The sequence below is a fragment of the Antrostomus carolinensis genome, unplaced genomic scaffold, assembly GCF_000700745.2.
Source record: "Antrostomus carolinensis isolate BGI_N321 unplaced genomic scaffold, ASM70074v2 scaffold1058, whole genome shotgun sequence".
Lineage (NCBI taxonomy): Eukaryota > Metazoa > Chordata > Aves > Caprimulgiformes > Caprimulgidae > Antrostomus > Antrostomus carolinensis.
Genome location: NW_010333480.1, coordinates 24881 through 40460, shown reverse-complemented (window position 1 = coordinate 40460; position 15580 = coordinate 24881). Strand labels below are relative to the sequence as shown.

Here is a 15580-nt window from a genome sequence, read left to right as displayed (position 1 = left end):
TACAGAGGGCATGGCTGAAGATGCATGAAGGAAAACAGTATTTTTTAAATATATTTTAGCAGAAAATTGTCTACATAATCAATTATAGATAAAAGTATGTCTTCTCCATAGTCTTTACATCAAAATCCATAAGTGTCTTTCCCAAAGGAAATTTTAACTAGAAAGCACAATTACAGGAAACACTGATTCACCTAGAAGACAGGTTTCAGCTCCTCACCTAGAAGATGCAGGTAAACAATTTCTGCAGTGCAAGAGAGACCCCTTGACATGTCTATTAGAAAAAAAACCTAGTGCTCCTGAATGCAGCAGGCAATAGTAAATTTTAATAGTAAGAGTAGTGTAATGCAGAAACCCTTCCAACATTTCCACTAATGACTGAATGGTGGCTCAAGAAAAATGTGACTCAGAGGTACTTTATTAACTTGCTTTAACACTTAACAAACTTTCAGCTTATCAAATGCAGTAACTTGTGTACTGCAGTACTTCTTACCACTTTGCTCTCAACATACCTTCCTCCCTTCATCATATTCAGAATGAACATCCAGTATACTCTGAACATCAGCTTGTGGGTATTTCCTTCTAAGAACATCTTTCACATGATTTACTGTTAGAACATTTCCATCTTTCACTTCATGGTACATCTGTAAAAATTATAACATAAGTAAATAAAAAAGTAATAAGTTGACAATCATCATTTAATAAAATTAATAAAAGTAAATAAACAAAGTAAATAAGTAAATTTCATTAAAGTAAATATGTTGAATTTTATTTGTATACTCTTATATCGCTTTTATTGCTGTATTGCATTTTTTATATTGCTTTAGTAATTATCGTTGCACATATGCACAATTTTTCATCAGAGCACTGTTCTGAGTAATCTATTATTATACCTTTAGTCTAAATCTGAAGTGGTAAAGGAAATACACTCATGTATGCTGAATGTAAAAGGTTATTTCTCTCCACTGATTAGAGAAAGAATCTAAATTCTTACCATAAACTATCTAACCACAGGTAGTTACCTGAATCTATATGGGACCATTCCAAGCCTGAATTAGTCATCGATGCTTTTACAGTGATATTTTTTCCTTACCAATGCTATTTTATTTCATAGCATAAGATTTTATTACTTTTATCAAATATACAAGAGAAGTTTGAAGTGAAAATGATTCAATCTATTTATTTTCAAATGAAGAATACATTTCTCTCTATAGATCTGAGTATCTCCAACTTGTATTTTATTGATTCTACTTTTTTTGTCTTTTAATTACATTTATTATCCCCTCCTTTTTATACTATGAAAGAAACTACATAAAGGAACACAACATTTTAAAAAGCACAATGTAAATTGATATTTTGTGATCTGGTCATGGATAATAGTCACGCATGTGTGTCAGTTCCTAACAACTGTGGATTTCTATTTCTCTTCCAAGGTACTCCTAGTTACTTCAATTCCTTTAATCTTAAGCTCTCCAAGTTTGTCCATGACATTAGTTTCTAGGCAGTAAACAGAATAATAGAAACCAAAAGTAAGAAAAAATGTTGTGTATTAATACAATATTATCTGCTATAATTTTGCCTGCAGAGTCTTCACATTGACTGCTCACTTTATTTCCCTCCATTCATCTCTCATCTCTGAAATTCCTGTCTTTACATGATCCTGCATTCTCTCACATAGAAAACCTCTCTTTCATTAAGCTTCAGGCTTGGAATATTTCTGTTTTCTATACTCACGAACAGCTCAGGCATGACCAAAAAAGAATTAATCTTACTCTTTTTCACTTTCTACACTAGAGAACAACCACAGGTTCTTCAAAGCTTACAGGACTGTCAAAGTAGTATTAAAACACCTGTACTCCAGGAGATACAGAACACAAAGATGGGCACATCACGTTAACACAAATAATACAGAATCAGTCTTCACAAGAAAATACTAAAAACTAAGGCATGCATCTACCTTTTTACATTCTTGAAGAAAGCCTGCAGATGGATAAAATGAGAAGAGCAAGCTGGTTTCCAGAGGAGGAAACTATTTCTGTGAATCATTCTATAGCATATTAATGCTCTACATGTTTTTAATACTTTACTTCCATGTAAAGTAAATGCAAATGTATCATGTTGTCACAAGGTAGCAAAATCCTAACCATATAGAAAAGTAATAAAAAGGTGCTTTTTTGTGAAAGAACTGACATTAATTATCGAGGTAAAGGCTTGAGAGGTGTCAGATTCCTCTGCAATATAATTAAAAGTTCTCCAAAGAGCTATTCCAGCATCTTCATTTCCATCAATTTCTTCTTTTGTATTTAAAATGAAAACAAATCCAATTCTATAAACAAACAAAAAGAGATAATGCATTTTAGAACAGTATCAGTTTCACACACATTCTTATACTGACACAGAAGAACAAGACACCGTGTTCAAGTAATCTGTACAGCATGTAGGGATGAAAACACCTGTAGGTACGTAGGTGGTGTTGCCATGACTGTGTGGTGACACTGAGGACACCAGCTACGCAGTCTTCATCAGATCTCCTAGATTATGCTTAGGTTACCAACTATGTACTGATGCTGGAGATGCCTCTTCTACCATTTAAAGTTGGCAGTAACTAAGACTTCTGTGAGTCATTAGGATTTACTCACAGTCCTTTCTCTCCTGAACCGTCTGACAGTTATAATATTCTTTACATTCTTGTCATCATCTCCTAATGACTTAAGTCTTTGTTTTAGTTTGGGCATTATCTGTCTTTTATTTTTCCTGAAATGGGTGTCTGGAGGAGTTGCAGGTAGACCTGCTGGGGTCTTCATGTCCTGTCATCAATACAGGCCATTTTTACTAGCCTTTCTCTTGCCTTTTTTACCTTCTGGGGCTTCCCCACCCTCACATTGCCATTCATTTTCCATTCACACCAATTTTAACACATCTACTAGAATTCCTTACATTTCCATTAAATGAAAAAAGCTCTAGAAATATGAGGGTTGAGAGGGAAAAAGGCCCAGAAAACTCCCAGTGGAGGTGGTATTTTGTTACTGTTTTCATGAAAAAACAAAACAAAACAAAACTGGATTGACCAGGCCATACTATCTTTACAGCATAAAGTGTTACAGAGATTTGGTGTTCTACAATAGCAGGGGAAATTTAAACCTAACAGCCACTTGTCTATACAAAAAATTTTTATTAAATTGAGCGTCATCATTTCCACACATGACTCATGAAGATGTCACTGAAAGATCTGACACGCTCCAAAACGCCCAGAAGTCCAACATATTGATGTGAAGATCCTGTTTCTCCAGGGAACAATGAGACAACCTGGTGAAACAGACTGCAAATAGTGGCACAATGACTACAGCACAAAGTCCTTCACAGACTGAAGACTCAGGAGAATTAAAACTGAGATATTTGTAGTCACATTCCCCTGCTTAGAACACATAAGGATCCTTCTGCTCTCTGCTACACTACTGGAAAGGACTTCTGATCATCACTGTCAATTCCATATCTTAGCTCGTACAAGAAAAGGACAAGAAAGATCCTTCCGTTGAGTCTCAAGTGACAGAGCATGTGTACATCCACAGCCAGAAAATACAGACTCCCAAGAGGAGAAATATCCTATTCATGAACACAGCTGCCTGTGTTAGAGATGAAGACTGGGAAAGTGGATTGTGCCAGTCACCTGGAATTTTGTGAGTGTTAAGCCATCAGAACCCTTCTAAGGATTTCCAAGCCTTCCACTGTCTGGTATCAATAAATTTTCTTAGAAGAACAGATACCCTCCTCTGCACTTCAACATTAAGCCTGCTTGTAGAATGGAAGAGGTGAATGGGAAGAAGATGGCCAAAACCAGGTATTTTTATGATTCAGAAGTGGAAATTTTATTTGAATGCTTTGCCATTGCAGCGTTCAGGCATCAACTTCACATAGTTGTCCAGAACACATCCTTGAATCATCCTGAATACCTGCAGCTAATGCTTTTCATATTAGGTCTACAGCAGAATTCTCTACCATTATGTCACTTCTCTCAAGACAAACCCAACAGTGCACAAAAAAGCTGCTCCATAAAAAAAATCCTTACAGAAGCAGCTATTCAGCTTTTTCCTACTTACTCTACATTTCCTTTTTAGCAAACATATAGGTAGGGATGTCTCTGGCTGCTGAACTGCAACCAAAGCCACATAATAACGTGCTAACTGGCTTACACAATTGCAGCCATTTATGAAATACAGCTGTATAAGCTGCTGCCTATTCCTGACTACGCATATGACAGCAGTGGATAATGTTCTATACGCAGCAGTCAGCTAAAAGATTGAAAATTATGCCAACTATCAAAAAGATGCAAATTATAAGACAGAACAAGGGAATTAGTCTTTGTAAAGGAGTATTGCAGAGACTCAGATGGCTTCTGCTATACAAAACACTCTGCATCTTGCAAATACTTCCACAAAGTGTGTAGCTCCATCATAGCTGCTACAAGAAATCTACTGATCTCATGATACATGAGAGCTACTACAACAATATGACACTCTGCAAAGCTGAGCCCATGTTTCAGCAGACCTTCACATTTACAAGTGACAATTCAATGAGCTGATTTAGGAAGTCAGCTTTTCATTTGGATAGCCACTTCACATTAGACATATTAAAACTACTAAAACAAAATCTGTCATATCATTATGAAATTGTTTAGACAGATGTTCAGGACACGATCAGGTGTGCATCAGATCAAAGGACAGAGGGAAGTAAGAAATACAGCAAGTTTTCTAAAAACATATAAATAATAATTAATGCACAAAGATCCACCATGCTTTACAATTAATTGCTTCTCCCATTTTTTATACGTCTCATTATTGTAAATAACTTTTCCTGAAGCCTTGTGTCATCTGGGTGCCAGAGGAACAGTCAGCAAAGCAAAATATTGTATGACAGTATAGACCCCATGGCTTGTCCACATCTTGAATACTGTGGTACATGGCTGTTGCCCTCATCTCAGAGAAGTTATATTAAAAGTAACAAAGTTCAGAGAAGGACAGCTCACAAAACAAAATAACCTTTGGAACAGCTTCCAGGCAAGGAATAACTAGTAACCTAGGGAAATAAATGACTGCAATCAAATATAGCAGAGCTTTATAAAATCATGACTGGCATCTAGAGAGCAGGAGAGACTGCTTAGTCTCTTCCAATTTTAAGAGCTACAGATACAGTAAATGCAGCTACTGGAAGTCTGTCTCAAACCAAACAAAGCAGTTCTTCATACACCATGTAGTACAACTGTGACAACACCTGGAAAAGGATACTGTGGGTGCTAAAACCTTACATGAATTCAAGGGGAAAACAGAGAAGTTTATGGAATAGAAACCCATTGAGGGTTGCTAAATATTTAGAAATTACATCCAGGTCTGGAATTACTTGATACCCAAATGCAAGAAGGCCAGGAAAATACTCAGGTAAAGTACGTAGCTGCTCTGTTCCTTTTATCACACCTAGGCAGCTTGTTGTGGCTTGTTGCAAACAGACTGACCTAAATGGACTTTTGGTCTGACCCAGTTTGTCTGCTCTTATGTCTGCTGTTATGTATCAGAAAAGACAAATTAGGTTCTAGGCTATATTCTCCTCAAGGACTGAAGCAGTATTATCTCCCAGGTAGTGACAACAGTGGCAAAATGCACAGGTAACTAATATCTGTCCTCCATTACTTTTTTGTCATTAAATGATAAAAAACAAAAGAATTATTAAAATTAGTAATATTTTAAAGGAAAATGAAAAATCTGTAATTTACTGAGGAAACAAAAAGCCATTTCAGAGGAAGACTTTAAATATTTAACATGGAATTCATCTTGCTGAGCCTTGTATCTAGTTTGGATACCTTTCTCTTCTTTTCTAAGCTGTGGAAATAAACAGGCACTTCTGAGAGCAACTCATTTTTTCCTTAAGTAGGCATCTCAGATCAGCCAGATTCCTCCCCAGAAGCGCCTCTTTCTCTCAAATGACTCCTAGTTCAGACTCAGACAACTAATTTTTAGGAATTCAAAACTTTGTGGGGATAATCTCGCTTTGGTCTTTAAGTATTTATATTAAAAAAAATAGGTACAGTAACCTCAATTAAGAGAACTAAATTAAAAACGCCTTCAAATCATGTTTTGTTTACAGAATATTTTGCTTAGAATGCCACTTCACATGGGCATCCATTGGAACTATTTGACAAGAGAAGTTTTTACCAGACTTTCACAGTTCATTTTCCACACACTCAGGTATGTTATCCCTTGCAACCTATTTGCTTAAGAATACTTAATACCCAAGTAAACTTAACACAAGTGGGTAACCAATGTGTCTTATTAGAATGCTGTTACATTGGACTTCATTTGAATTCACATCTTTGCCTAGCAGAAAAGAAGATGAAGGAAAGCAACCTTCCTTTAAGACTTTTCTTTAAGACTTTCAGTTTTCCTTACCTAAGTGGTACATTATGATGATAGAATAATTCTGCCAGTTTCATATAATCACCTGTATCTTCTTGGACAGGATCAACAAAAAGTACCTAAGAAAAGAAAACACATCAGACAGCCAATATTTATTCTTGATGTCTGTTTTAATTTTTTTTTTCAGACATAAAATCTAAGATAAGGACAGAAATTTCCAAAGGAGCTATGCACTCCAACTGTTTTCAATTTCCTAGAGCATTCATGGTAAGAAAACATGAAGAGCATAAATGAAAATAGCTTCAGAATTAATGGATTTGGACCAAATACTGAAAACAGGATTTAATCTCTTATTGAACTTAAAATCAAGTGATATCACTACTCTCCTTTGAAAGACTCTGTACCACTACTTTGTTTTTATTGATGAACTTGATATTTAATTAAAAAGGATTTTAGGCTGATTTTTCTATTACTTCTTTCAACTAACTCTCTTATATTGTGAAAAATCAAACTAAAATAAATAAGCAGAATATATTGACTTAAAACTTTAATTAAGAAGTGGAGCACTGGGAAAGAATTCTTCCTTCCTGTCTCACATACAGTCACATTCACTCTTTTACTTATTGTAGCTTGAAGTGTAAAATCAGATATTTCAGAATCTAAACCAGGACTCTGTCTGCATAGGTAGGTTATCCTTATGCAGATTTAATTGTAACAGTGGTACCTTATTTATTCAGCTTTGCATTGCAACTCCCCTTAGAATTTATCAAAATTTTGCTAGAGCAGCTGAAATGCAGCAGAATAATTTTAAAAATTTTGAACACACCATGCCCCTTACATTATAGTTAAATGATATGTTGTAGATTTCTGTAATACAACAGCCATTATATACACCTAGGCCAATATTTAACTTTGTACACATAATACAATTTACTTGCATATTGTAATATTTATAACACTTGCATATTACACACATGCTTTACTATAAAGATACTTTTTTTTAATTACATATTGATTGTTTTTTGGTTGTCTTTTTTATATACTGAATTTCATGTCACTTGGAGTGACTACATCAGCAGGCAAGTGAAGAACTATACATGTAATCTACCTGGACTTCTGTAAAGCCTTTGACACAGTCCCCCACAACAGCCTTCCCTCTAAACTGGAGAGAGATGGATCTGACGGATAAGTGACTGGGTAGATGAGGAATTGGTTGGATAGTCACATTCAGAGGGTAGTGGTCAACGGCTCAATGTCTAGATGGAGATCAGTGAAAAATTGTGTTCCTTAAGGGTCCATATTGGGACCAGTACTGTTTAGTATCTTCATCAATGACATAGTGGGATCATGTCCACCCTCAGCAAGTTTGCAGACGACACTAAGCCAAGTGGTGCAGTTGGCACACCATTTAGAGGGACCTGGACAAGCCTGAGAAGTGGGCCCATGTCAATCTCATTAGGTTCAACAAGGCTAAGTGCAAGGTCCTGCACCTGGGTCAGGGCAAGACCCATTATCAATGCAGCCTGGATGAAGGGACTGAGAGCAGGCCTGTGGAGGAGGATTTGGGAATACTGGATGAAAAGCTGAATGAAAAGCTGAACATGAGCTGGCAATGTGTGCTCACAGCACAGAAAACCAACTGTAGCCTGGGCTGCATTGGAAGAAGTGTGGCCAGCAGGTCCAGAAAGGTGATTCTGCCCCTCTGCTCTGCTGAGATCCCACCTGGAGTACTGTGTCCAGCTCTGGAGTCCTCAGTATGGGAAAGACACAGACCTGTTGGAGCAGGTCTGGAGGAGGGCCACAAAAATGATCAGAGGGATAGAACACCTCTAATGTGAGGAAAGGCTGAGAGAGTTGGGGTTGTTCAGCCTGGAGAAGAGAAGGCTCCAGGGAGACCTTATTGCAGCCTTTCAGTACTTAAAAGGGAGCCTATAAGAAAGATGTAGAGAGGTTTTTTACCAGTAGTAGTGACACAGTAGTGACAGAACAAGAGGTAACAGTTTTAATCAAAAAGAGGGTCGATTTAGATAGATATGAAGAAATGAGGGTGGTGAGACAACACAGGAGTCACAGGGGAACAGGTCACCCAGTGAAGTTGTGGATGGCCCATCACTGGAAATGTTCGGCGTCAGGTTTGATGGGGCCTTGAGTAACCTGATCTAGTGAAAGACATCCCTGCTTATTGCAGGAGGGTTGGACTAAATGACCTTTAAAGGTCCCTTCCAACTCAAAACATTCCATGATTCTGTGATTCATACAATTACCTTTTGTAATTTAAATTTAAATTAGCAACAGTTGTTTCCTTAACTTGTTGATACAGAACACTAGGTACAGAGGAAAAATCAGGCTACAAGACATTAGTAATTAGTATGCTTTATAACTGAAATCTTTTTGTACCTCGGTTTTCCTGCCCTAAAACAAGGACTGTTATTACCTTCCCTCAGTAGCCTACTATGAAGAAAATTCATTGATAGTAGTGAATTATCTATATGTAGCATGCAAAGGAATAGAAAAGCTCCTGACAAAACTGTGCCCAAGTCCACTTCTGCAAATCAGACTAATAATCACATATGACTCACTGAACAAAAGCAATTTTCACTACTATCCATATAGAAAACATGAAATTCCAACCTATCTTAATGAATACAGCATGTGTATTTTTCAGTAAATTGTCCACATGTTAATACATAAATTAAGTTCTCTGAACTTACCAAATTAAACAAATTGCGTCTAATCTGCTGTATAACTCCGGGAAATGTGGGTTTTAGTAGTTCCTGATAGCTTGCAGGCCATGTGCTATAGCTGTGATCTTGTTCTATATTATTAACCCACTAAGAAAAATGTCAGCCAAAAAAAGGACACATTAAGCATTAAGTAAAATATGTATGTATAAAGATATTTGAAAACACAAGGAAAGCCTGGAAAGAGTAAAGTTATCTTCTGATTTAAATAGTAAAAATAGCTGCTAAAATTATTTTTTTTTTCTTTTAAATCAAACTGGTTTGGGTTTTTATTTGCAGTACATAATAAAACTAATAATGGATAGAAAAGGAAAAAAGATCATTTGTACTCTGTATCAGGATGTGAATAAAAACTTTTTCAAGTGTGGAAACTATTTTCACAATACAAAGGTCATAACATCACATAGATACATGTGTAACAGCACAACCATCTTGTAAGACAGTATTTATCTATAACACACAGCAGCACCTTAGATATATCAAAATAACTAATTAATATATGGTCAGTTTGTTCTTCTAGTGTTTTCTATGCAAGTCGGTCTATACTTGGTAAATAGAAGAGTGAAATATGGTTCTTTCAGGTGAAGAAAACTAGTACTTCAGTGCCTTTTCCACTGGCATATAACCTTTATAATGAAGACTGTATAAATTTTGAAGGGGAAAAAACAGTCATTGGACCATTAGGAACAAAATATTTAAGTTGTCCACAATTCATTTACTGTACTTGTAAAGTATACGTAGCAGTCTTGAATAATACAAAGATATTATGTAGCTAGATTAATTGCTATAAAGTCAAATTCTATAGCTATGAGTGTACAACTACTGTTAAAAACATTCCTCTTTTCTTTTAAACATCCTACATCTTACAATTTTAATAAGGTATAGGCTACAGAAAATTACTCCTAAAATACCCTGAAGAGATATCACCCTCCAAAATATTTTAAACTGCATATTGATATACAGTCTTATGCCTAGTATTTAAATTACACTACCAAAAAAGACAGACTGTCTCATACATAGCACTATCAAATATTTACTATTTTAAAAACTAATTGTTTAATTACTTACTGTTATTGAAGAGTGACGAATATCTAGCACATAACTGTCATCTGTAGGATGGATATGCAACCTCATAAATTTACTCAGGATCTCCTCTTTGATTCCAAGTTCGTGAAGGCCATGCATCACTTTTCCTTCCAGTTTAAGAGTCTCTAAGATACTTTTACAGGAAGACAAAATGCATAATGTCTACATAGAACTCTTGTCATGACATAAAAAGAAAAAATATTTCAAAGACTATTTACATGAGGATTATTTTTAGTATTAAAAATAAATTTTATGTTCTCCTGCATTCAAATGTTTAAAACAAAAATCAGTTAACAACAGTCTGTCTCCAACTTATTTTAAAATAACAGAATTGTAATGAGTTATACAACACTTTTGTTCATTCACATTAATAAAGGAATTTTATTCATCTTTAGAAAGACATGGTAGGACAGCTGCACTGTCCTGGCTGAGGCAGACACCCAAGCAGAGGGTACCCTAAGAGGAAGCTTTGCAAGTGTGTGGAGAAGTTGGCAGCAAGTGATGGAGGCACAGACGACAAGCTCTAAGTCTGTATCATGGCAGAACCCTGAGAACAGCATGGAGAAAACACATAGCTACAACTCTGAAAGACAACTATTTCCCAGAAGACTCAACAGGAACCTGGAATATTTGTTGCAATCTGAAAATTCAGTATGAAAATGGAAACAAACCTAAAGTACTCACCAGCAGGACACAGCAGGCAAAAGTGCCTGCCTTTGTCTTGTTTCATTTTGAGTTTTCTCTATTCTGAAAGGTTTCTTCTAAAATATATTGAAATTAAACCTAGCACTAGCATTAAAAAAGCACTATTAATACTTATGTCATTACCAAAAGAGATGCAAGTGATTCCATCTCTAAACTCTGGCTGAGAAAAAAATTAAGTAAAAACTGCAAGTATAAATGAGAAAACCAAGAAAGTTTAAGAATCTCCATGGAGGAGAAAAGATGACATTTTGAGTTAAAAAACAGAATATAAAAAATTGTAGACTCTGAAAAATCATAGGAACATGAAAAAAAACCTCAGTGTTAGTATCAGTAGATTTACTGACAGTTTGCAGACCACCAAAGATGACTTTGAAGTAGTCGTGTCTGTTCTGCTATTGACAACTTATAAAAGAATGCAAGGAGAAATGTTTACAGTTTACGAGTGCTTGCACAGAAGATGCAAGTCACATCTAAAACTATTGTACTATAATTACACAAACTGGAATCAGATTTCTTATATCAAAAAGCATATTAGTTCTGCATGAACAGAACTTATTATAAAAGGCGGCCAGACTCACAACTATGCCAAAAATAACCCAGGGTGTTGTGTATCTAAATGTAATGCCTGCACATTTTTTGTAATTTTTAAAAAACAGGGATGTGAAAGCACGTCATTTACAACATGCTTTTCCCACTTTTTTATGCATACATGTTGGATTCCTTCCATTTCCAAATTAATTTTACATGGTGAGTCATAAAATTGTAAGCAAATTAGAAAACATATTCCAAGAGAGAATGCTGTTTTCGACTGCTTATACAATGTTCATATTCAAAGCAAAACCACTGTAAGCCAGTATTTTTTTTCTACTGGAGCACTTCCTGCCCCCCAAAATGCAACAGATGCGATCATCTATCACCATGAGCACAACTTCTCCAGCATTATTAGTAATTCTGTAATCTTTAAACAAAATGTACTGTCTTACCTAAAAGGATCATGAAAATCTAGGTCAAAATGAAGGCCATTTAGAAATAAACGTGCTTCTCCTGGTTGGATTCCAAGTATTTCATGAAAATGCTAAAAAGTAAAAAGTACTGCTAATTTACTTTGGCATATGTCAACACTAACACACATATATAAATATATATCTATTAAAAACCCCTTTTAAGTAGTTCTCCAAAATAGACACATCAAATCTCTTCAATGTACAAAACCCAATTAAAATAGCTGATAATTCCTCCTCAAGCAACCTATACTGTCCCCACCTGTACAAGGTAGAGGCAAGGACATTCTCAGTGTCTGCTAACAGAAAGTGAAAATACACACACGTACAAAAATAAGGCTTGTAAGTTTTTGAAAAATTACTCCTACATATCCATTCAACAGAGAGACCTTATATGTGTCCTTCAGACCTCCACTTGAAACTAGCTTTCTCAATAGCTTAACACCTTTCACAATTACAAAAAACGTGTAGTCGCAATTGCTACAGGGAATGAGGAAAGACAGACTAGAAACATACAATTTCAGCTAACAAGGGGACCTTGGAAAAAACACAGATCAGAAAGGGATAGCATAGCATATCCTTGCTTTGCAAAGAAGAAAAAAATAATCCCCAATAAATGAATACAAGAAGAAGGAAGTATTTAGGGAGTAAAGCATGCCTTATCATTTTATTTCAGAGAGCTGTGAGGCACCACACTGTTCAACCTACGGTGGTGGCTGTAGCAAGATAAGTAACAGGAGCAACAGCAGTACTTTATTCCAACTTGCCCCATGAGGAGCAGTCAGATTTCCAAATCTGTCTTAATTCCCAACAGAGGAATGGAAAAATATGCAGACAAAAAGCAAGCTGAGAAAGATATACTTTTTCCCCCTTTAGCTCCTACTTGCTGAACAAAATAATTGAACAAAAGTACACTTAGAGCAAGCAACTCAGGCTGCAAATATGACTCCACTTATAAGCCCATCACTGAACAAATGAGAGGAAAAAATGGGAAAACATCGAAAGTGATATTATTTCTTTAAAGTAGTGTGGTTAGTTTCACACAGTTAAATGTAAATAAACTCGAAGCTAATTGTGGCATTACAAGTGCAACTCCACATAAATGAGACAACAGTTCACTTAAACTCCTTATAATCCAACATATGTGCATATTACTCATCATTCATTGAAAAGGTACCACATTCCTTAGTATATATAAACATTTTCACAACCCAAAGCAAAATGGAAATATGTAATAGCACCTAATACCAGTGTTTGAAAGGCAGGGCTCTCCATGAAGCAAAAATGCAGCTGTGACAAGCCTAAGCCTAACACAAAGAATTTTTATGAATGTCAAACTTGTCCTTGACCTTGAAAAACAGCTTTTGAAATTTGTAAATTTAATTTATTCTAATGGTGTAACCTGAACTTCGTAGTGCTTTCATTGCTTTTTTTTGGTATTAGATTTACAAAAGAGTAATATAATTACTTATGCTTGTTACAAAGTATCTAAATACATGTATTCAAACTCAGATATAATACGTAGATTATTGTGCCTTTGGGAGAGCCTGCATCCCACTACTGCTAAGAAATAACCAGAAAGACTTTTTAAATTTAGTTAGTTTATTATCTTTCATGAAAATTTTAGTAGCCACCTAAAAAATGAATGTCAGTGGGCTTTCAAAAATGAGAATAAATACATGGCAGTCGTTTTCCTTTGGTCAGATAATGAAAAAAAGAAAGAGATAATTTAATTACTTCCCTAATTTATAAAACTCACTTTATTCCAAATCATATACTCATATAAATTAAAGAAATGTGGGGGGTTTTTTGTATGTCTCAATACTTAGCACAGAAGAGGAAGGACTTCTATCTTCTTTACAGCTACCTGCTGCTTTGGATTACTCTAGCCCAAGTGGAGGACTTTATTTTTGTTAAACCTCACACAATCATTAAAAAAAACATAAACCTTGTAAGTAGTGGTTGGTGTCTGACATTTACATTTTTTCTACCACAGCTTCACACAGAATTACACACTCTCCCAAGGTCTCACTCTACATGTTCCTTCTAAGCAGCCAAAATTCATAGATGCCTGACAATGCCAAGTGCCCTTGCAGCAGGTGAAAGTTCTGATTATTTTACCTACACAGAGTTTGATCCTGAGACACAACCAAAACAGGCAGATGGGACAAAATTAAACACACAGTGATGAGACTTAGTTGCACCAGGCAGAGAAGCACCCCAAGTCCTAAGTATACCTGGAATTTTTCTGTAGTTAGCAAATCCAACTTGGATATACAGTTTCAATACCAGCATTGTGCCATGAAGTACTGTGACCACAGAAAAATTCCTCTTAATGCCAGTGGACTCAATGAGTGAACAATAAATACAAAGACAATTACAGTCTAAAGAAATCTTGCCAGCATCCTTCAGGGCTCTTGTGCAGATCTTGTGAGATCAGCTAGAACAGGCCCTCTCCTTGAAGCACTGAAATCAGCATTTAGGATAAGAGATCTCTTACCACTAATGGTCATTACTGTAAGCCCAGACACTCATGTAGACACAGATACAGAGAAAGATTGCAACTGGCTGATGTAGGTCATAAAAATCCTAATACTAGCAAAATGAATGAAAAATTATCAGCCACTGGGTATATTGAAATACAAGTCTAGAAGTTTTCAAATCCTTCAGTACTGCAGTAGGAAAAGAACTGAGCCAAATCAGAGCTGAGAGACATTACACAATTTTGATGCTAGGCATCTGATTGCTCAGAAGAGCATCCATTTGCCATAACAACATTGATGGAAGGAGTATTTAGGCATCTAAGACTAGAATTTAATGCTGATAATACTCATGTAGTATTTTCTTGCTAAACTGTCAGCAAAATATTGCACTGGAAGTTGTGAGCTGCATTTAATGAGATTTTCTTTTTTCTTTTATCTATAGCAGTTCTTTGTCCATTTCTTAGTTAAGTCAATTCATTACACCTGAATTATCACATGCCTTTCAACTTTTAATACCTTTATTTCCTCCCACTGCATTTCCTATTCAACTTTCATTATCTTGAGAGGGAATCATCCAGTTACACACAGCATGAGATCATATCTCTCCTGCTGCTAGATGGATGTACTGCAGCTCAAGAATGCACATGCCAACTTATTGTACTCTAGCAGCAGTGTTCAGGATTTCCCTACATTTATTCAATAGATTTTAGCTTTTAGATGTCTAAAGGCCTGTAGCCTTTAGACTACAAGTAGGATGTAGTATGAAATTTAAACTTAGTGTGAGAGATGCCCAAGATCCTCTTATAGCGAATGTATTTAATACAGTCATGGAATTATAGGTGTGATTCAGCTGACCAACCACATAGATATCCAACATCATTTGTTTCAGGATTAGGCACCTTGGACTGGAAAGTATGAGTGAGGCAGAATGGAATGGATGTCCCAGTGAACACATGTGCTAGACCTGCATGGGTATCTTGGATAGCCTGTGGCATTTCAAATTACATCAGAAATTCAGGTTCAGGCAACTCAACCATGCCCCACAAAACAACTACTGAGTGAGTTAAATTGTTTTTGATGTTCATTGACTACATCTTCATTGTCAGAACAGGAGTTTAGATATCATGTAGATGTGCTTAAATGCAGACATCTTCATATCAAAC

At 35.9% G+C, this 15580-nt stretch overlaps 1 protein-coding gene across 1 annotated transcript in view; it reads right to left on the bottom strand.

Annotated features, from left to right (window-relative positions):
- Positions 1 to 15580, bottom strand: part of LOC104517460 (UDP-glucose:glycoprotein glucosyltransferase 2) — a gene marked incomplete at both ends in the record, with an annotated part of 66074 nt that overhangs the window by 27128 nt on the left and 23366 nt on the right. Inside the window, 6 exons of the mRNA XM_010173857.1 lie at positions 510 to 641; positions 2188 to 2323; positions 6435 to 6520; positions 9113 to 9232; positions 10211 to 10361; positions 11917 to 12008. Of these exons, the coding sequence (XP_010172159.1) occupies positions 510 to 641; positions 2188 to 2323; positions 6435 to 6520; positions 9113 to 9232; positions 10211 to 10361; positions 11917 to 12008 (717 nt within the window). The remainder of the gene's footprint in view (positions 1 to 509; positions 642 to 2187; positions 2324 to 6434; positions 6521 to 9112; positions 9233 to 10210; positions 10362 to 11916; positions 12009 to 15580) is intronic.